General features: G+C 38.4%; 1 protein-coding gene across 2 annotated transcripts in view; it reads left to right on the top strand.

Moving 5' to 3' along the window:
* Nucleotides 1-23,864, top strand: part of agap3 (ArfGAP with GTPase domain, ankyrin repeat and PH domain 3) — a gene marked incomplete at its 5' end in the record, with an annotated part of 175,325 nt that overhangs the window by 69,812 nt on the left and 81,649 nt on the right. The window contains 3 exons of one of the 2 annotated variants that reach the window (XM_081353119.1): nt 10,864-12,349; nt 17,313-17,371; nt 21,568-21,655. In XM_081353119.1, coding sequence (XP_081209245.1) covers nt 10,864-12,349; nt 17,313-17,371; nt 21,568-21,655 — 1,633 coding nt within the window. Of the gene's footprint in view, nt 1-10,863; nt 12,350-17,312; nt 17,372-21,567; nt 21,656-23,864 lie in introns of those variants that run through there. The other variant, XM_081353120.1, reaches the window with a different exon arrangement.

Below are 23,864 nucleotides of genomic sequence, written 5' to 3'. Positions count from 1 at the left end.
TGAAGATTTGACTAGCTCTCTTTCAGTTAGGGAGCTGAATGGAGGTCCTTAAAATTCCGGTACACTCTCTTTTTGGTCCCATGGAAAATGGCCGGCCATTTTGATGCATGTTGTCACGGTGATTGAGACAGGGAGGAGCAGTTATGGCCTGAAAGAATAGTTCAGCTGGTGTGTGTGTGTGTGTGTGTGTGTGGACATTCTATACATACACAATATAGTGTCATTTTAGCCCTTATAAGTGCACAAAACGGTCAAACTATCCTGGCAAAATATGCTTACCCAAAAAAAAAAAAAAAAAAAAAAAAAAAAAAAAAAATATATATATATATATATATATATATATATATATATATATATATATATATATATATATATATATATATTGTGTGTGTAAAAAACTGGGATTACCATCAACATATACCACTACTTGTACTCCATATACTTCAAAGAATAATGGAATAATATGCCATATTATTCATTGAAGTACCTTACAGTACCATTCAGGAGCCATGATACATGATTATACTGTCTGATTATTATTCATATAAAATGCTTCTTGAATGGTGCTGTAAGGTACTTAAAATATCATGATATTACTACTATGGCAGAATCGAACACAGTGGTTTTGGTAATATGGGGGTACTTTTCTGTTGTTAAAAACTCACTTTAGATTTTAACCTTAAAAAAGACATTCTAAACCATTATATATATTGTCATTTAAAATATATATTTCTAAACATTTCTGACCATATTAAAACACCATGGTATGTACACACACACACACACACACACACACACACACACACACACACACACACACACACACACACACACACACACACATACATATATACATGCAGTACCATTTTTTTTTTTTAAACATTACTATATATGTTTAACAGATAAGCAGTTGCATTCGGTTATAAATGTATTAAGTTTCATGATATTTGTAACTATTTGAATGCACTAGTGATCTGTTGCACATTATGCAATATATTTAATAACTAATTAACCCTCTGAGGTCTGAGCTGTTTTCTGGGCCCTGGAGGTGTTCTGACATGCTCTGACATTTGTGGTTATTTCTGTTACTTGTGACATTTTCATGGCTAAAGTCTAATTACACTGTATTCAGCACAAACTCTGCTACAATAATATATCAGCAGCATGTATGTAAAAGTTTGTAGTTTTGAGATAATGACATTTATGCGTGGTTTGTGAAAATACAAAAATAAATTCTCACTGAAATAAGGTCATGAAACCCATACTGATTATTTCTTCACAAGACTTTTGAAAATTGTATCACGTAGCCTAGAATATTTGCTCTAAAACTATGTGAGAATCACCCTGACTGCTCATTCAGAGAAGACAATATATTGATTTAAAAATTTTACGACGTGTTTTGTGTTAGAAAGCAATATGCGAAGGGGCGGATCACCTCATTAATATGAAAGCTTTCCACACCTGAGAAAGACAAAGAACCTCCCTAATGGCCCTATTAGGAGCTTATCAGGGCCCATCATTCTGACCAACCTTGCACAAAGAATGAGGAGATTTAAAAAAGAATGGCTTTTAAAATTGTTTGGATTTATTTACAACACAACATAATCCAAAGATACACAACAAAAAAGCACTTATTGAAGAAAGAGACCTTTGTGCCATTCCTAAAAACATTGTACATACCTTTCATTTTCTAAGGTGTTTGATTTTCACTTTACCATGTTCATGTACTGTGACATGTACTGTGAATGTTTAAGTCAGCAGGACTCAGTGGCATCTGGGCCCTGAAAAAAAAAAAAAAAAAGAACATACTAATATCAAGAGAAAGGCCTGCACGATTTTGGGAATACATTTTAGATTTTTCTTGTTAAAATTGCTTTTTAAAATTCACAGAATACACACACACACTCACACAAATGTTTCCAACAACATATAATGAACACCAGGTTTGTTGTGCCTTGTAGGTATAGGCTATGCGCAGTGCTGCATAAAATAATAACAATATAGCAGCCTATATATATTTTCAAAAAGATTTCAGTAACAACTAAGCTAGAGAAAAATATATTGATTATCATGTTACTTCAAATGTTTCCATTCGTTATGATGATATGAAATGAGATAATAGTAAAAACATGAAGCCGTTTGGAGCGTTTTGCTTTTCCAAAATATGATACATTCAAACGCGATCACGATCAAAAATATGATACATTAAAACGCGATCGCGATCAAAAATATGATACATTAAAACGCGATTGCGATCAAATATAAAACATTATGGTTAGGCCTACCATATACATAGCCTATCTACGTTTGAGCAGATATCCACAAACACAGTAACAGTAAACACGGGTCTAAATATTATAATATTCACCATATATCTAGCAACAGTTCAACTGCAATGTGAAATTTATGCAACAATAGCAAACTAATATGTAAGAATTACTTACCTTATCTTTCTTGTCTTCAAATATCGTTCTTCTTCTTCTGATGTAAATCCAATGTAAGCTCAGGCACGTCTTTCAAACTCGACGAAAAGTGAAGTGAAGTGTTTTGTTGTTGAGGTAATGAGGGCGATCGCGTTCCATGTGGAGATTTGCATGTGAATATCTTTTGCGCGAGTGGGCGTGGCCGAATTAAAAATAATTAGGAAGCGTTTGAGAAGCTGGAAATCTTGTTGGTTTTATACAAATTACTTAAACAGAGAATATTTGTTTTCGTTTTGAATCCGATCATTTAAAAGTACACACTTAAATGTTTATAAAGGTGTATGGCTCATAAATGTGTGACAAGTATTCGCTGAGTTTTGTTTCAGTTTATAGACGTGCTCAAGAAAAAAAAGTTCACCGCGACGGAGAGGCAGAACGCACACACTGTTTATTTTCTTTATTTTACAAAAGCACAATGTTTTGATTTGATTGGAAGTGGACACATACAAAAGTAGAAATACCACAGATTCTTTTTTTATATTTATTTTTTCTGTATGACCATAAATGACGGAGAAATTTAAGTTTATAGTGCTACAATGTGGAGAAAATCCAGCAAAACGCGCCGGCGCGTTTGTCGACCTCAGAGGGTTAATCATATTGTGAGGCCCTTTTTGCATTTCAGTGATAACTTGTCAGTTTTTACACATTTTATTCTCAGTTATCACACAGGATGCATGAGGTCCGTGTCAAAATAGTTTCAAACAAGTTTCCTAAATAGTCTGACATGTGTCAACTTTACCATAGTATAGAGATCACAGTGAAACTTAATGTGGCCTCTCAATACTGATGAGGTAGATGGTTTCATTGTGTGTGTGTGTGTGTGTGTGTGTGTGTGTGTGTGTGTGAGATTACTCCTCCGCTGAGTCATTCCATCCCATTAACATGCTTTCCAGCACTTTAGTCACCCGTTCAACACCTAGTCATCAGCGTGGCCCAAATAGCAGGCTGACAGTAGTGGGGCTAAATCTGGCGTCTGAACCCATCAGAATGATGCCCTGCCGGAAGGACGCAATTCAGACCAGGAAGTGACCGGGAAAGTAGATTTGCTGAGATGTGTGCAATTTTTTTTTTGATGTTAAATACTTGCTTTTGTCCCAGTTTAGTGCAGACTAAAACTATAAGCAAGCCATTGGTAGGTTGACTTCCTGAAGCTTTGTTTTGTTTCTCGGGTCAACCAATGAGGGGGGTTTGTGGGCCCCTCATTGGGTGATGTAAGTGATACATACAAGATTGTTCAACAACCAAAGTTTAAGGCGGAACTTTTCACCCAACAGGAATTGACTGGATTGTGAAGAGCATTATTGTAGTATTATATATTATTTTAATATTTGTTATTATTTTGAATTAGCTTTTATTTGTAAATTTTAAGTTTTAGTTATTGCTTTTGTCATTTTTCAGCCTTATTTTTTAATTTAGCATTATTTTTATTTCAGTTTTAGTCATTTTAGTAATTCAGCTTTTTTATTTCAGTTGGTTGCCAAAGCAACATTTCTACATTACTTCAGCTTTATTTCAATTAACAAAAAGCATTATTAGTTTTTGCTTTGGTTAATAATAACTAATAATTTATTGAGCACTGATAAATAGTCCAGTTACAAGTATTAAAGCGATAGTTCACCCAAAAAGGGTTAAATGAAAGTTAAAAATTAAAATGAAAGTTGGGCCTTCCATAGTATGGGAGGAGGGATCGTCAATGGGGCCCAACTTTCATTTTAATTTTACTTTTTGGGTGAACTATCGCTTTAATGCTTGTAACTGGATTATTTATCAGTGCTCATTATTTAAAATACTAAAATAAATATTGAAACCAAAAAAAAAATTCTCTTTTAACCGGCCAATCAACTCTTTGGTTAGCATCATTCTTCAAAATATGTTCTTTTCAGAAGAAAGAAATTCATATTCAAATTCAGGTTTGGAACAACTTAATTAAATGATGACAACATATTTATTTTTGGGTGAACTATCCCTTTAAGAAAGCAACTGAACGCAGTTTTGCTTTCATGTTGACTTTTATCAATTTATGCATCATGGTAAACCAAACCAGAACATATGCATAATTAGAAAGCGCAGCATTTGTGGTGTGTTTTTATAGCGATAAAATTCTGTTGTTCATTTGAAAGCATTATAAACCGTATCAATGGCTTTACTTTATTTGAGTATAAAGGCGTTCACAACTCATCACGAACCCTCATTAAAGTTCAGTCGGCATTAATTGTCTCTCTGCATCCCGGCGGATCCTGCACACATTCTTTGATTCGTTCTTTGCTCCTGCCCCTCGGGGATCGTCTTCCCTTACGTAACATGACTGTACTGCACCATAGCGCTCCACACCTGCCGTGTGTTCTTCCACATGATCACGTTCTCACAGGGACCCCCTGCTTTTGAACTGGACTGCAGTGCAGCTTGGAAAATTACATAACCTTGTGTAACCTAATTAGTATTAGAAATGAGCTCAGGAGCTGATGGAGGTGTAAATTTTTGCACGTTTTCCTTCCTAAAGTTGCACACAAAGCTAATTTTGCGATTTCTCATAATTAGGGAAAGATTTGTTGTTGCATGCAATGTTATTTAATATTAGTAGCATATAATTGGGTGAAATATAATGGGAGCTATGTGAAAGCACACGTATTATTGTTGATACAGACAAAATCAAGATTTAATGATGCTGGACTTGATTTATGAACTGAAGTAATAGGTTCAGTGGTCCGCTGTGAGAGAAGACATACTGCCCCCTACTGGTGTTTGTTTATGGACACAACTTGTAATATTGCATTTATGATTAGAATCTGATTTAGAATCTGTTTATGATTTAGATCGGCTTCATATGTGCTCAAGGCTTATGTTTAACGTTATTATAGTACGTTTTTTTTAGGTCCCACAGACGTATGCAAAAGCTTACAGGTTAAAAGAAAAGTGTATTAACAAATAATCACATTGTATTTGGATTAGTTGTTGCACACTGATATGCTAATAAGAGACGCTGACATGGTAATTGAGGTGGGCCATGTAGTTAAAAATATTTTTCATACTTAAGATGGCATTTTTATTTTCTGAAATGGATTAAAAAGCTTTTCCTTTTCATCAGAAGTAGGTTAAAAATGTCTGTAAGAACAAAACCACAGACCGTTACTAATAATTTTTGACTAAAGAAAGAATTATTTAATCGATATATCTCGATTAAAGAATTATTTAATCGATATTTATAATGTTATAATGTCTTTTGAACTTTCTATTTAATAAAGAATCCTAAAAAAAGTCACAGTTTCCACAAAAATATTAAGTAGCACAGCTTTTTACATTTTAATAACATTTCACAATATTACTATTTTTTGATCAAATAAATGCAGCCTTGTATTTTTATAAAAACATTTAATGTGTGAAAAGAAAAGGTTGATTCAGAGTAAAACTGGACTGATTTAATTAACTGGACACCTTAGAAATGATTCACAAACTTGAATTGAACTAGTGAATATTGGCGATATCACTCACTGCGTGCTAATTAAAGATGCTAGAAATCTTCTTTAATAACATTATTTCTCTAACAATGTTCCTTTTACTAGATATCCCTCAGTGTCACTGAATGTTTGTGTATAAACCAATTCCAGATCCGAAGATGTTCACTGAATTCTGTACTAAATATCCTGAAGCAACATCTTCATCTTCATAAAAAAGACGAGAGGGATTGGCATGCAGCTTGCGTCACTTTCTTGCTCCATTAGAAGTGTTTAAAATAAAAGACGAGAGGTCTAATTGTCTTACCGTAATTAGTTTTTCTGTTTTAATTAGACTGGCAGGCCAATTTCCAAAGGGTTCGGCGTAATAAAGGTGCGCCCTGAGGGTGAAAAAAGCATTCGGAAACACACTTTCTGATGGTCTGCATAATTAAATTGGTAGAAATGAAAGGCATATCTAATGCTCTGCCTTTGCTACTCCACCTCGCCAGGGCAAAATGTGTTTTTTCTCTCATCCATCAGTATTTGTATTCATTTAGCCTCGCAGACGGTACCGCCGATGGCGCGCTGGTTTTTAATGAAAAGGTAATGAGATGTTGAGTCGATATGGTCTTTATGTGCTCCCGTTTCTATGGGATCTCGTCAATTAAATGCATTTCATTAGGTGGAAATAGTTTGTAAATGCATGTGTAGTTTCGTCTGAAAATGTTGGGCAACCCTGTGCGTTTCTGTAATGAGTCAACTTGTTTAACTTGTTGAATATTGGTTATAGTTTATGAAGTGGACAGTTTTGATGCCTAGCTATGATCCCTGAATTCATATTTCTGTCACACTTACGAGCTTTTTGCATTTTGTTGCACTACTTTTTAACTGATGTTTGTTTAATCTGACTTTAAAGACAAGTAGAAAGCTTCATCACAGACAGTGGTTGGACTTGAAATATCAGTGGGGCGTCTTGCGTCAGAGCATTGCACAGATACCAAGATGAGTTAAACTAGTTTTTTAAAGGGACGACCGCACTTTACTCCAAAACAGAGTGGGACACGATAGCATTTCTGTGTGTGCGTGTTCACACCGGGTACGGATAATGCACCAATGATTCCTATTGGTTAAGGATTAGACTAATCCTACTTCAGGTAAGACAGGGAGTCCGTGATCCCCTCCTCCTTCTCATGAGGGATTACAAAGGTTCGACATGTTTCCTGAACCTGTCTGTCACTTCCTCCCTCTTGCCGGGACATTTTTGATATTTGACAAAGCTAAGCTCATGATCTCAGCATGACGTTAGTCAATCTGTCAAAAGCAGTACTAGAACATCACCGTCTCGCCTGAAGAACAGTCTTAATGGGAATATCAGAGATTATTAGGACCCTAAACTTGGTTTTAGTTTGTTTTTGGTCTGATAATGCCGCTGGTGAAAGGATATTCTTGTAGTTTGGAGAAGTCATCATCATGATGTGTTTTGGAGGGAAAAGACGGCCAAGACACAACCATGTTCAGTGGGGTGACGAGGACTGTTTGATCTCAGTGGATGTTACGGGGGTGGCTAACCCTAATGCTGTAGACGCAGGTAATAAATACTTCTTCAAAGGCGAATTACCATGTTAACTTCCATCTTATCAATGCTCGGTTGTTTTCTGGCTTTCCTAGTGCTTGCTTTACAAATGTCTTTTTGATTTATTAAATAGCTGAACTGTATAGTGAATAGTTTCTTTTAAAATACTATTCCAGAATTGAGGTCATCTTTGATCTGGTGTATTTTATTTTAGATAGTGTTGAAAAGGGGCAATTGTAAATATCAAATATCCACGTTTGTGTCCACGTGTGGGAAAATAGTATTAAACGTTATAGACATTTGTACTTGCTGTTTATTTCAAATTTTCACATCATTGTCTATCAGCGGTGAAGGCCGTAAAAATTAAGGTGCTTCACATATGATAATCGAATGAAAAGCGAGTCATCAGTGACATATGCATGATGTTTTTTGACTGATACGTTGTATTTTAAATAACTATAGCGTGAGTTATCTTTTTTAGCTTGAGAGTTGATAAGAGTATATAGGACATAAATCTTGCAATGGAAACATTTTGTTGGTTAAATATGGCTTTAAAGTTAAAGGGATAGTTCACCCAAAAATGAAAATTCGTACTCACCCTCATGTTGTTCCAAACCCGTAAGACTTTCATTCTTCTTTGGAACTTTGATGAAATCTGAGAGCTTTCTGTCCCTCCATTGACAGCTTATACAACTGAAACTTTGACGCTTCAAAACCGAACCGTTTGAGCTTCCGGAAGAGGTTTGTTCTTGCGAGACATTCATGTTCGGTTGAGCTGTGTATGTTCGCTGATCAAAGTTTATATGTGAGTAAAAGCCTAAATTAAATCTGTTCATCAAATAAAGCAATCAAGTCTCTTCAGAAAATTTGGAATAAACCTCTCAATTCATATGGATTAGTTTTACGATCTCTTTATGAACTTTTTGAAGCGTTAAAGTGGTAGTTGCGTAGCTGTCAATGGAGGGACAGAAATCTCTCAGATTTCATCAAAAAGATCTTCATTTGTGTTCCGAAGATGAACAAAAGTCTTACGGGTTTGGAACGACATGAGGGTGAGTAATTAATGACATATAGTTTAAAGGGTAAGTTCACCCAAAATGTAAAAGCAATTATGTTCTTGGATATGTCCATGTAATTAAAATCATTAGGTTATACAAATCGGAAATCTGTCAAATATTTTACTCTGAGTGGGTGGAAGCTCAAAATAAAAAGCCTTATTGTCAAGGGACTTGTGGTTTTTCTTATAAAAAAAGACTTAAAAAAAGAAAAGACTAGTCTAGGATCATCAGCCCGTGGCTTCTGTTGTGTTCTCAGACTCGTACATGTAAGATGTCAGACATGAGTTCATAAAGGAGTAAACTGGATTAAAGTACTTATTGTCTGGATAATTAGATGGTTATCTCAAAAATGATGAAGAGAGAGAGAGAGAATGACAGGAAAGAATTAAATAAGGAAAGAAATAAAGAAAGTAGGAACGGAAATAGAGGAAAAGACAAAGATGGAAAGAATTTAAAAGGGAAGTAAGGAAAGAAATAAAAGGAGGGAAGGAAAGAAGTAAAGAAGAAAATGTTAAAATATGAAATAGGAAAAAATGAAAGAGGCAAATGAGAATGGAAAGAGGGAGAGAGAAAAAGAAAGAATGAAAAATAAATATGGAAAGGATGGAAAGAAGGAAAGAAAGAGACAAAAATAAACATGGGAAGGAAGGATAAAACTTCAGAAGGAAACAAGGAAGAAAATAATAAAAGTGGAAAAGAATGAAGAGAGAAAGAAAAAGGGGAAAGAGTGCTGCTTTATTATTTTGCATCTTTTAGAAGTCTGTTTCAATCAAATTGTGGCTGAAATTTTCATAAATGAATGTGTAATGTATATGCTGTTCTTAGACAAAATTGATGCATTTGATTGTGAATTTTTTTGTCCATCTTATGACAGCTGTAAGTTTACCATAGTCCAACTAAAATACTACTTCTCATAAATTCCTTTGCGCAGCAGGAATGTCATCAAGCGAGTCTCTGGACTATTCTAAAAACAATTCTCCATGGCCGTGTAGAATAACTAGACTGGTGGGGTAGTTTTCATTGAAACCACTTGTGGGTGCTCTTTACAAGCACAAAATCTCAAATCTGCTCCCTTGTTTTCCTAATCCAGATGGCTTTTTCTAGTATGACCGATGGCCAGTCAGATTTACCATGTTAGGAACCAATATTAATGTTATACAGAATCCTAGGAAGCAATCTTAATATCAAAGCTAAAACTTGTTTATGGGGTAAATACTTTGTTGTATTTGTATTTTTATTGTGGAGACAGCTTTTGCATGCACATTTAGTGTTTCTGGGAAATCATTTTATTTTCATTGCACATTCTTTTCCATAATGCTTATTCAATGCTCCTAGAGTTGACATAGGTGGCATGAAAACTTTACATGACATTACTTTAGCATAGGCAAAGACATGCATGAGAAAACTGGGGAATTGTTTGGCATTTCATCCTCCCCCCATGCAATGAGCTCCCCAGTTTTGTTTGCCAATTTCTGCCTTGTTCAGTTGGATGAGGAAATGCAGTTGTGAGGGAGGGCAGTTTAGGAAGGGAGGGTGGGAATGTGGGAACTAGAGAGAGAATGATTTAGGGAGGCTCGAAGAAAGGGAAGCTCTACAAAATGCCCTTTAATTTGGATGCTTTTTAGGATGGTGCAAATGTTGGTAACTATGCTGCAGATACTCGCTACCCCAAGCTTCAGGCACCCTCTGTTTTAATCTTCAGTCACAGCAGTATCTCCCGCAAGGATTTCTCTACAGGTGCCTTGGCAATGCCTTCGCTTTAAGGAGACAAAATATTCTGCTCCTTGTTTTGCCGTTATCCTTGGGACATGTGGGAGCAGCTTGAAGTTCAAACAGACCCCTCTCACTCATGCCAAGAACCGGAACATTAAGGAATTTGCCTTCACTGCTGACTGCAGGGTTGCACAGACCTGTTTTTGACAGTAGGAGAAGACCAAAGACTCCTTAATCTGTGGCTGTATTTATCCCTCCAATGCACAGGTTTGTTTTTTCATAGCGAGTTCCCCCCCCATAATCCCCTGCAAGGTAAAAGTTTCAGTGAGGTCATGCTGGTGCTTGTTTGAAGTTTCCCCCCCCCCTAACTCTGTCTCCGTCTCTCACAAGTCAAAGGTGAGGGATTATTCTTGCTTTTGGAATGTGGCCTGGAGGTGAAAGACTCAAGAGTGTGGCAGTGTTAGAGAGAGAGCGTTTAAGTTGCCGAGAACAAGCTTGTGGAGGTGTGTCCGTAATATGAAATGTGATTTCTAAAGGAAAGATCACGTCTCCTCACCAAGACCAAGGTGATAAAACTCTATATGAAGTTGTTGTTTGCCAGAATGGGACTCCAGGAGGAGCTGCAGACTCGTACGCCTTCAGGAGGGGGTGAGAGGAGGGTAGAAGCTGAGCTGGGAGTTGTTAAGAACAACGTGGGAGAGGACGACAACGAAAGACAAGAGGCGGATCAGAGGGAGGAACGTCGAGAGAGCCCAGGGCAGAGGAGGAGTGCAGCTGGAAAGCTCAATAGGTGGTTTTACCTGAGCAGCACAGGGAATGGGGGGTGGAGGAAAGGGGAAGTACTAGGAATGAGGACGGACCGGTTACCTTCTTTCTTCCAGGACAGCTGTGTGCAACAAGCCTCTGCGGAAGACTTCGATTTGGCTGTGGAAAAGAAAGCTTGGACCAAAGTCGTCTCTGCTGATGTTTGCCACATTCCCATTAAGGAACTTACTTTTAATGCTATATCTGTGGAGAATGCATCAGAAACTCATGTGGCGGTCTTACGAAGGCCTGCACATGGCCTTCGGCTCCTGGGCAGCAGAAGAGTAGTGAGCATGTTTGTCTTCCCAGATGACAAAAGGGGACTGGAAACCACAACAACCATCAACCAAGACAGCTCGACAAGACCCCGCAGTGTTTGCATGTTGGCAGCTACAAACTACAGCAACGTTCTTCTGCCTTCCTCTACCCCCAATGAGCAAGGTTGCCCAGATGTGGTCCAGCGGTGTCAGACAAGACGTGCCGAGCTGCGTGCCATAGACGGTCTAAAACCAGACATGCCGCCGTCTGTCAGCCTACTTCCTTATAGACTAGAAGAACCACCAATCCGTCGGACTTCTAAAAGCAGAAGCAAGCCACGGCCTGTTAGCATGACTGTGCTTGAGCTTAATAAAGAGCGAACTGGATCCCGGGGTGAGCTCGCAAGCCACGCTTCTACTGGCACCGGTAGTTTGCCTCGTCCAGGCTTCCGATGGAGATGGTTTGGTCGACAGGCAGCAGGCAAGGAAGTCGTAGTGACACAAACTTCAACAAGGCTAAAGGAACCCAACAAGGGGGAAGGACAAAAGAGAACGTTCGGATCACTGCGGAGGAGTTTGAGTCTCAGGATGAGGCGGAATCGTAATCAACTTGAGCAGGATGACCGAACTGAATGGAGACGCACTGCAAGTATTGGAGAAAAATCAATGCAAACCACTCGTCCGTTCTCCTATCTTACTGGCAGGACGTTAACGCCAGCTTGCGAGCAAGACGAGGACCAAGGGGCCACACAGTACATACAGTACCAAACTCGTGGCAAGGTAGCAGTATTGGAGATCCCTCTCCATCCTGCCAAACTAACCAAGCCCACCAAACAATTGCAACCAGAGACTAGTTTTTGGCAGCTGATTGCTAATCGTTTTAAGAGGAAGGACCCGTTGTCCAGCAACAAATCTGAGCTGTGCACTGAAAGCCAAACAGTTGGCAGTCATCCCCCGGCGAGAAATAAAAAGCCTGATTCTGTTGCTATAGAGACTCTAGCTGGCAGTGGTTTCCGCAAAGGTCAAGGTAAGTAGTGTAAAATGCATAATTTCATTCCACATCCCAGTCTGTGTAGGAAAATGCTTTTTGTCTGAAGAGGACAGACTCTGAGTGCCTGGATGTAGCCTGAGAGAGCAGGGCAAATTGATTAAATATTAAAATGATATTGAAGGTCTGGCTTGAGCAGCACCAACAGGCATAGTAAGAGGTTAAATGCATTATTCACTCAGAGGGCTTTGGCTCTGTTGTGTGTGTGTGTGTGCTTGAGCTGTTAATTGGCTCCAAGAGGAGTTTTCTTCTAGTGTATGTCTGCACTGCAATTGAATTAGGAAGCAAAAAAAGCATCCATCAAATCTTGTTTAATCATTAACGCTTTCAAGGTAATCAAATAGACTGTAGGAATAAGTCAAGGATGGATGATGTAGACGAATAAAGAAAGGGAATGATTTAATGACGCTGTCAGATCCCTCCTAAGCACTACTTTTTGGAAAATGTAATACGGAACGATATCGTTCTCATTGGATTGGAGTTTGGGTTTTTTTGTGGTTTGTTTTTGCTTTAAAAGCTCTGAAGGTTAAATCATAACCCAGCATGTAGACAACAGTCCTCATGATATTTTAAACATGTTTTCATTCCGTGTCTGTTCGTTCTTTTGCCTGCAGCTCATGCACCGTCTCAAAGGTAGTGAAAATAAATAGTGTAGTTGCAGAGCTTTACGCTGTGATTTTTAAGAGGGATTAGGTTACTGATAGTGCGACAAGATGATGTATACAGGCCTAGGCTCTTAACCTTATGTCACCTCAGCTCCTTTGTAATCCTTATTTGGATGATTTAAAAATTGATTAGTTTTGCCTGTGGCATTTTCATCAGAAGTATTTGTGCAGCATTGCATAAGGTAAACAGAAATTACTTTTGCCTTTTGTCTTCAATCTGTGAAGTCTGGCTTACATTTGTAGTGTGAAATCTTTAGCCTTTAAAGCTTCTGGGTTGCAATATATAATTTGAATGAAGCGTCTGCATACACAAGATGACTGAAATGTCAGTGGAGAGATGCTAGCACATCTGTTGAAATAGAGCTGTCCTTATGTTTGAATTATGAGAACATGTTTCAGGATGGAAGATGATGTTATTGGGAGCACACCTTGAGATGTTTTGAGCATTTATTACGTAGTTAGAACAGTTAGGGCGTTGTTGACAGGCTTAAAGTGTCATAAAACCCCTCATTTTCCCACACAAATTTCACCAGAATGTTAAAAAATAAAGGAATGGAAAGCTGGATAGAAGAGAGAAAGATACAGCAGATTTAATTAATTGTAATGGAGGTAACATTATCAAAATGCATTAACAAAATGCACAAAAATATAATTTTTCTGTCTAGCTGTCTGCGTAGACACACACACACACACACACACACACACACACACACACACACACACACACACACACACACACACACACACACATAATAATATAATGTTCTGAGTTTTGAGACTTTTATTCAGCTTTGTTGATTCATCAATTTAATTGGACTCATCTAATAACACGTACTCATTAAAGATGGATGGAACCAGTGACACTGAGATTATGACAATTCAAGGTTTTTATTTAAATTGTGCATCTATATATCATTATCTTAATATAGGAAGAGCTTTCAATCCAATGCCCTTAATTTGCATTTAATATTAAGATGCAGAGACTAATTTTATAATGAACAAGCTCATTTATGGTCTTGACCAATTCGTTTGTCTAAATTTTGTCCTTTTTAGCATTGTAACCATTTTTTTTCTTTCACTTGGAAGACTAGGTCAGCCTCAGAGGCATCAGGGTTGGGCATGCTAATTAGGTTTTTTTAAGATATGGTTGTTCTGATATTAGATTTATTTTATCTTATGTTTCATTTTATATGTATTTGGACAAAGAGTGACACGGCCCTTTAATTGGCCATCATCCAATCAGTGGACTTGCATTTATCGAAACAATCTACTCGCATTACCTTCCTAAGTATATCTGGGAAAGATTGCCTTAGCACAACAAGCTCTCACAAACGACTTACAGGGCTTGTTTTTAGGCAGCACTATTAGTCACTCCTCAAATGGAGATAACAAATTAAGGGCCGTTTACACCCTTGGCATCTGCTTGAATTTGTGTTCATTGGTTACTAAGGAAACTATCCTTTCCAAACTCCCTGAATGACCTTTCATTGCAAAAGTTGACTTACAGCCGGAATGTAGGTGTGTTTACTGAACTTGAGAGCTTTTTGGACCAAAGCTTAGGTGTGCAGATTACGTGTACCTGTCGCTACATGCCCTGGTTGTTTGACAAGCAGGTCGTTCCTGGGTCTTGACTGTTTTCTGTAGCGGTGAGTTCTGTGTATGCAGGCGAGGAAAGGTAAAGCCTTCCAGGCTTAAAATACAAAGTGCCAGACTCTCCTTACAGGTCTTCTCAGCTAGAATTCGGATGACTTGTAGGCCTTCGGGTCGTGAAGGCTGGGTTTCAATAGCAGGTTAGAAAAATGGTGTGTGGTCACTTCAGATGGTAGCCTTGGTGCCAGCCCGAACCCCGCCCACAACATTTTTTGGTCGGGAAGTTCGGTCTGGACTCGATCCGTTGAGGAGTAATTATGCTCGGCTCCCAGAAGGCCGAGCCAATCAAATTGCCAGGGCGGGCTTTAATCGATGATGGACAGATGATCTGCGGTTACGTAATCACCCACGTCACCAAAGAGCGCTTGGGTTGTTTTCAACAAAGACGACTACAGCAGGAGAATTGAGATGTTTAGATTCCGCTATCGCGTCTGTTATAAAATAAATCGACAGTGCAATTATTTTAAAAGACGAACAAAGAACCGCAATCAAGGTATATGTCGATCGGAAAGATGTGTTTGCCGTCCTTCCTACGGGATTCGGCAAAAGTTTAATTTATCAGCTGACTCCGATGGTCGCTAAGAAGATGGGACGCAATGAAAACCCTGTGGTCATTGTGGTTTCTCCTTTGGTCGCACTCATAGAGTGCTTTATTATCACTTTACTCATTACTTTACTACTTCTTCCTGCGTGTGCGCAGTTGAGCTCTGTTGACAACTATGCGTTGCTCACTGCGTTGCTCTGATTGGTTGTAGGTCTATCCAATTGATTGCAGAGTTGTTGTTTTTTCCTGGTTCGGTTAAGACACGCCTCATAATGAAAGCCCTATGGAGCAGTATCAGACTCACATTCTGCCTAGAATATGAGTATGACAAAGTCAGGCTATTCAGATGGTGCAAAGCTAGAAAATTGCATCACAGGTAGCTTGAGAAAATCCATTACTGTATGTTATAAAGGTACAAAGAGTTCCCTTTCTCTTTTAAATGTGCAAAAGAAATGGACGACCACACCAACATCTTAGGACATTCATTCTAACCACTAATTAACTAAAAGGCTCTACATTTTCCAAAAGAGGCTTTAAAAAGCCTATTGATTTGCATGCATCTCTGTTCCTCTAGGCTTGAAATAGCATTAAGAGCAATTTCTAAATGTTCTCCCATGCGATTGTGATGACCTTGCCCTCTTAAAACTCTGAGTCATATTTTCTTTAGCAAGTTATCACTTAAGTTTGCTTTGGTTCCCATATGACATGAAAAGCGCTTCGCTTGCAGTTCACCCTTCAGAAGGAAAAGCATCGAATTGAAATTCTGAAGTGCTACATCAGTTTGATGGCTTTTTATCTCAATGGGGTTTAATTTTACTGACAAATTCACATCTGTCGCTCCAAAATACCGCAATATTTACCTGATACCTACCTGCCTCATTGAGTTTAGCTCACGTGCAGTCCATCTGAAGTCTAATTACTTTGATTTGTTTTGACTTGGTACCTCAACATCTTTAGGAAAAAATGGCAAGATGCTGTCCTGTAGGATTGTGGGGAGTGGTTGTCATGTTCAGATGTGTTTGCATGTTGGCGTAGGTCCACTTTTCCTTGCATCCGTGTGTGAGAGCGAGGATGGAAGTTGAAAACGCCTGGTTTCATCAGGGCACGTTGCTGAGCCCAGCAGGAAGAATCTCATCTGAGTCACTTCAGCAGTTTGTTGAGTGCGAAGGGAGGGTGTGACATCAAGTTTAAATGAAGGACGGAAGGAAACACCTCCTGACTTGCCGTGCGTTACACTTAGCACACCATGTTTCCACCATCGCACAAATGAGACTCCTTTTGGTACCATACATAGATTTTTTTCACTCTCAAATGGGTCCCTTTCTTTGTGTATTTTTCTCACTGTCCCCTGAATCTACAAAGAGTTCTTTTTCTTCTGTTCCTCAGATGCTTTGAATAGAAATTTTGATTAGATTGGACATGAGCAGCGGAGTGAAAAATGAACTGAACAATGCAGTGCCACAAACCTCTGTGGTGCTTTAAACAGGGCTGCCCATGTGCCCGCTGTGATGATGTAATCGCTGCACAAAAGATAGAGTTTGTGGCACAGAAATGGGCAGGATTTCGCTGGGCCAATGAGGCTTGTGTTTTCGCTGTTGTCAGTCCATGTAGCCAATATGACAAACATGATTATTAGTAGCAACTAAGCCTCTGATCTTCTGCATGAGGGGATGACATACTTTTAATTTACAGTTGGTGCTCTTTTTAAAGGCTTTGTGTGATAGAGGACCAGGAGTGACACTTAAAAATAAGCTGATTTCTTCCATTTATTTCTTCAATTTATTAAGTTGCACTCCACTTATCAATGTATGTATTCAAAGAATAAAAAAGTCATTTTATAACACTCTTTTTAAATATATAATCTAAACATAGTTGAAACAATGTTTTTGTCATGCTAAGGTAAGAAAAATAATTTGACAATTTGTTTTTTTTGTTGATGAATTGATGAATTCATCAATCATTTCTGGTTGATGGACATATTGATGTGTATATAAGCTATAACATACAAACATGTCTGTCCAGTTTATTGAGTGAAATGAATGACATAATCACTTACTAAAGTTTTCTATCTGTTTCTTTCCAGATTCCTTCGTCAACAGTCAGGAATGGACATTGAGTCGATCAGTACCAGAGCTCAAAGTGGTGAGTGATCTTCCCAACCCTTACTTTGTCATTTTATCTCTTAACATTATGCGGAACAGTAAATCCTGACACGTCGACCACTGAATTTATTCAGCAAGCAGAGAGACACAGACTGCTGTGTGTCACTCTGTAATGATATTTCTGCTTGAGACAGTCTGGAGTGTCACTTATTCTGCTGACGTTCCCTCAGAATAGCCACCAGAGAGAAAATTCACTGATACTTCATACACAATATCACTGTCAAAATATGACTCAGTGTATGATTATTATTATTATTTACAGTTTATCAGGGGCGGAAAGAGTTTTTAAGAAAAATAACCATTACTTTCCAAAAAACTACTTGAGTAAGAGTAAAAGAGTAGCTTATTTAAAAATACTCATGTGTCGTGAGAAGTGAGTACTGAGCTGTGGATTCTATCTCCCTTATAATAAACACTGTGCACTGCATTAAAGAAACTGAAAATGCAGAAAACACATTTCCTTTTGCTGTTTGTCAGAATTAATGTAGAATATCTATGCCCTCCAACATGTTTTCATTTTGACTGCCAACTTTTTATCAGTGATAAAATGCATCTACTTCCAAAACAATAGGGAAAGGCTATTACAGAGATTTATTATATTAAATTGTATTCAACGTATAATTAATAAAACATTTTGAATGAATCTCTTTAACTGATACATCACAACTCTTTAATATGATTTGTCTGTTATTATGCACATCAATATTCAACTTAAATGCGCAATTAGCCAACATGGAATATTTTTATTATTTTATATTAAATGACAAATGCCATGTTCTTGATGTCGTCCACAACTAACTGGAACTAATAATGTTGATTCACTCGCTAAATGAAGGCGGATTTTATGAAATGGATCAAAAAATAAATAAAGGAGCTGTAGGTTTTATTACATCATATTACACGCTGACAGAGATGCTGTATAACACCATCAATAAGGTGCATACTGAATTTGTAAAGAGACTCAATCACTTTATATGATTAACATATTTAATTTAGGCTTTTATTCACTTATAAGCATTGATCAGCGAACATAATCATCTTACAGATCACATCACTTAAAATATACTCTAGTAAAGGTACACCATTTTTAATTACAGTAAACGTGTAACATGAGCATTTGTAATGTGTTGCTTCACACCCCCACACTGGACCACTTTAATGTTACAAAAATAAAAATACAGCTACACAAATCACAGTTTTAGTATCAGTGAACTTCAGGGAAAAATGATCCAATTCAATGATCATAATTATCCAATTTAAACAAAAAACACACAGCTGCTTATGAGGCAACACGATGAAACCATATGCTCATAAAGTTTTTACATCCAATATTCTCCTAATGAAGTTTCTATCCTCCTCTTTGTTCTCTGACTGCAGTGGCCACTTGGGTAACGAACTGCTTTATTATGGAGGAAGATTGTTACTGTCTGAACCTTGTTAACAACACACACCACCCTCTGATGAACCAAAACGGTGTTCAATATGAGCCTCGTCTGTTTAAATGAATGGAGAGGAGGATATTTGGTGTGTTTTTTTTTGTGAAAAGAAAGGACATAGGTTTTCCATTTCCATGAGGAAAGCAGTGTTTGGTCCCCTATTGAAGGTCAAGTTGGTAGTAGCGATGCTCGATATGTGGTGACCTTGTTGTCAATGGCCTATATATGCGTGGCCTGGTGGCCAATCTTCACTGATTTTTACATTCTATCAGCAGAGTGTGAAGGTTGAGTTAGCAGAGCAATAGCACAGCTGCACATAAAATATTGCGATCCACAACATAATGGGAGACATATGAGAGTTCAAAAGAGGACAAATAGTTGGTGCGCATCGCGCTGGCTCATCTGTGACCAGGACAGCAAGTCTTTGTGGTGTTATCCAGAGTAATGTCGGCATGCCACCATGAAGGACGAACCATTTCCAATAGGAATAACTGTCGACGCAAGAGGAAGCTGTTTGAAGTGGATGTCCAGGTACTAACCCGGATTGTATCCAAAAAAACAAAACCACAGCTTCCCAAAATTACGGCAGAATTAAATGCAGACCTCGACTCTACTGTTGTGCAAGCATGTATTGTTCTCTGATGAGTCAACCTTCACTGTCCTTCCCACATCTGGGAGAGTTACAGTGCGGTGAAGCCCCAAAGAGGCTTAACACCCAGAGTGAAGCACAGGGGTGGATCAGTGATGGTTTGGGCTGTAGTATCATGGCGTTCCCTACTGGGCTTGATGGACTGATACACTGATACACTGCCAAGGAGTACCCAACCATTTTAGAGGACCATGTGCACCCAATAGTTCAAACATTGTACCCTGAAGTAACTGTAACATGATAATGCACCAATACACACAGCAAGACTTGAGACAGAATGGTTTGATGAACATCTCACATGGCCTGCACAGTAACCAGATCTAAATATTATTGAAACACTTTGGGGTGTTTTTGAGGAGCAAGTGGAATTGCTCAAAATCTCTCTAGACATTGTGCAGGACTTGTAATTTCCATGCTGACGAATTGATGCTGTAATTGGCTGCAAAAGGAGGCCCTACACCATACATGAAGAAAAAATTTAGATGACTAACTTGTAAGACTAGTCTAATCAGTTTATGCAACCGGCCACTAATCTTTCTGCAGAATTCTGTGAGAAGTAGTGTAAGGGGTTTTACAGTCAAAGATCCAGAAACCGATATGATGAATGAAGACCCAGAGTCAGAATTGTAATAAATTAAAGAAAAGTTTTACTGAAGATAGTTTGCAGTGTCATCAGCAGAAGTCAGCTTCAAGACTCACATGGAGTTCGTAGGCAGCCCCGCTTACAGTTACAAAGATCGCAGCAGTTATACCCTACACCAAGGTCTAAGCTACGTCCTTGCTTCAGGTTGCAGTTTCTGATTGGCTAAGAAATAGATAAGCGTAGTAATTTTCCACACATATACAGATAGACTGAAGCATATCTCCATCGATTATGCAGCTGACACTCGGACCCTGAAGTTAGGCACGTCGTGACATTCCAGTTCTCAGATTTGGGTTGCTGTCCAGAACAACAACTCAGTCAATCTCCAATAATGCCAGTGGTTCCTTAACCTGCAACCAAGAAGACTAACACACACACTGACACACAGCTTTTCCAAGGTTGGATTTGGCCAGGCTCTAACTATAAACAGGAGAGTCCTCTCAAAACATCAAGATAATGCGTTCTTTCTCTCAAGGAGAGCTAAACTTTAGTCTATGTGGAAAGTAAGGCTTCAACAAAGAAGTGGTCCCTTAAACTATTGGCTTCAATGACCCCTATATTTTTTAACACGTTGAAGACCTTTCCCAAACACAAAACAAGTCCCTATTTCATTTCTGGAACTCAGTTACTGCATTCAGATATCAAATACAGACATTAAAGAATACATGAAAGAACATTTCAGTAATCACACTGGTAACTTCTATAACAAAGTAAAATCTCAAGAGAAGTCATTCAACTCATTTGATATTTAGAAGGAAAAATATTGATTAACACCTTGATTTATAATCACTCATTACATATACATTAAGTAGATTCCATGCAGGCCCTGTTATCAGTATAAGCTCTCTTTATCAGCGCTCACTTCGTCAATTCATTTCAATATTTGTTATAGGAAGTTCTTCATCTCCAGTGTTTGAGGAGAAAGACAGGTGTATCTGTCCTCATGTTTGTAAAGCTGTCCATCTCCAGCTGGTAGGGAATTATTATCCATTGGTGCAGGAACACCTCCTGTGGACTGACAGGCGGAACAGTTGCGTCAAGTGTGAGGAAACTCCTGAAAGTTGCTTTCTCCATGGTTGAGGAGTTGTATGATGACAGAAGGAATCTCGACTCGTTTGAGGGAAGTCCTGGATGCAGAACGGATGTTCTCCATCTGTTGGTAGTGAATAGTTATTGAAACTGATTATTGTCTTTTAGGCCCATTTGGTTAGTCTCATGAACAAAGGGGATGGTGTCTTTCATTCTCACTCTCATTGAGAAGTACAGTTCACCAGTGATACTATCATATTAAAAAAATGACTTGCAGCGAGTTTTATTAGTTATTTAATATCCTGAAATATATCTCACTGATTATCTTCCAGCCGATTATTTGTTTGCTATTCTGTTTTGTCTCTGCATTATGCACCCAAACACTGTCGTCATATGTGTGTCTGTTTTTCTCCATGCAGGGCATCGTGGGAAACCTGTCCAGTGGGAAGTCAGCATTAGTTCACCGGTATCTGACAGGAACATATGTCCAGGAGGAGTCGCCTGAGGGTGAGTGAGCAGCGGGGAGGGCAGAATACTGTGTGTTTGTCAGGGCCAGCCATCCAACAAGACCTCCTGCCGCGGAGCAGACTTTTCTGGCCATGAATTTGTTTCGTCTCATATGGTCATCTGTGCGCTGCATTTGTTTACTCATTTTTATAAGAACTAGGGCTGTCAATTTAAAAAAAAAATTGAATTAATTACTTATGGGGGAAATAATGCGTTAAAATTATTAACGCATTATGCCCAAGACCTACATAGAGGTCACCTTACATTTCAAACAGTTGATTGAAGACGAACGTGATGTAGTCTATAGGATGCAGTGATGCCCCCAAAATTCAAGATATCAGGGCAAAAAATGCTTCTCTAGGAGTTTTTGTCTCATGATATAGTTAAAGGAAATTCTGTCATCATTTACTCACCCTCAAGTTGTGTCAAACCTGGATGAATTTCTTTCTTCTGCTGAACACAAAGGAATATTTTAAACTGTATTCAATAACTCCTGAATGGAAGTCAATGGGGTCCATTAACTGTTTGGTTACCGACATTCTTCAAAATATCTTCTTTTTCATTTTTTTGTGAACTATTGCTTTAAGCAATATCACACGAGTGCTGTTTTTGTCCCGAATAGCACGAGTGCAAATGTGATATTGATTTTAAACCACAGTTCAATAAATAAGAAGTTAATATTGCGTCATATTTTAGACACAGTATTGCCTGTTTTTGCTCAATTTTTGACAACGAAAATAATACCTGTAAAGCCACAGCAGAGAGTCTCTGAGCAATACACAGCTGTGTTTCGTTTCTGAATGAATTTGCTTTTTTGAACAAATTAATCACGTGAACCAATGATAAAAAATGACCCATTCATAAAGAGAGCCATTTATTTAATTCCTGAATGAATCAGCTGTTGGAACGAATCGAATGACTTAAGACATTTGCCGCCGCCTACTGGTGGTTTTACTTTCTTATTTAGAGTATCATTCATTTAAAAAAATGGCATATTCCATATTAATAAAAAACTCATTAAAGGTATACTAAAAGCTAAAAATTTGCAATGTAACTATTGAAAAACACTGTTTATGTAAAGAAATTTTGCAGGAATTCCATCTGTACTGCATAAACAATAGTTCCACTGCTAAAAGGATGATTTAGATAACTTTATGATTCGTATAACACAGATTTGTCTGTTTAAGAATTAAGCGCTTTAGCCAAAATACTAGCAGCATATTGCAAGTGCATTACTGCAAATCTGTTTTTTGTAAGTTTTTACTTAAAGGTATAGCGGAGGATCTTTCCGAATTTTAGATAAGAACCGCCCTCTCCACTTTTTGAAAAAATGCACATGCGCAACACTCTACTTGCTCCCGATAGGGAACGCCTATTAAACGTGTGCGAGGTTCTCCTTGTGCACGCTGTGTTTACAAGTTGCTGTCGGCATCGCTCATACAAGATTACTTTCCAAAAGAAGATTTGCACTTTTTCTCCAAATAGCATGCCAAACTTTACCTGTCAAGTAGAAACTTCGCGACTGAGGCATCAGTGGGAAGCCCAACCTGTGTTTTCAGCGCACGCCATCGTGTGAAACAATCTCCCAAAAACACTCTGATCTTGTTTCTCTCTTCTGAGGCCTTTCTCTTCTTCTCATACAGTTCGTACAAACTTTTTCTCTTGCGACCCTCAGACATTTTCAAAGGACCCGGTGAAACGGCAAACTTCAATGAATGGCTGAGCTCTAGCTCACCACACATAAACACCTGAAAGTGCGCATGCGCAGAAAGCGAAAACTAAGGGACGAGCACGTACGACGGCCTTACGTAAACATATCACCAGAATGATTGACACTTAGGTGGACCAATAGTTTACACTACCCACCCGGAAAAAGAAAATCCTCCGCTATACCTTTAAGAGTTGAACCCGGAACATGCCTCAAAACAGGCTTAAAGTTCAGTATTCTGGCCCAGTGGGTTTTGTTGGAAGCCTGTATGCACATTGTTTTCCACTTGTAAGAAAAAGACACTCGGGAGCCTGTTGGGACTTGTTTCGAATGCAGTTTTTGCACTTCCGTCTCATTCAGTCAAATTCTCTGCTTCTCTGACCAAACTGTGGCGTTAATGTGGAATAATGCTCATGTCTAATGCAGTGAGAAAAATGAAAATCAATGAATCGCTGTGGGATTGTGAGATTGGTGTTAACACACACCTGAGTAGTTAACTTA

This window comes from Scardinius erythrophthalmus, assembly GCF_964197995.2.
Source record: "Scardinius erythrophthalmus genome assembly, chromosome: 22".
Lineage (NCBI taxonomy): Eukaryota > Metazoa > Chordata > Actinopteri > Cypriniformes > Leuciscidae > Scardinius > Scardinius erythrophthalmus.
Note: the sequence above shows the minus strand (reverse complement) of the source record. Positions and strands in the feature narration are given on the sequence as shown.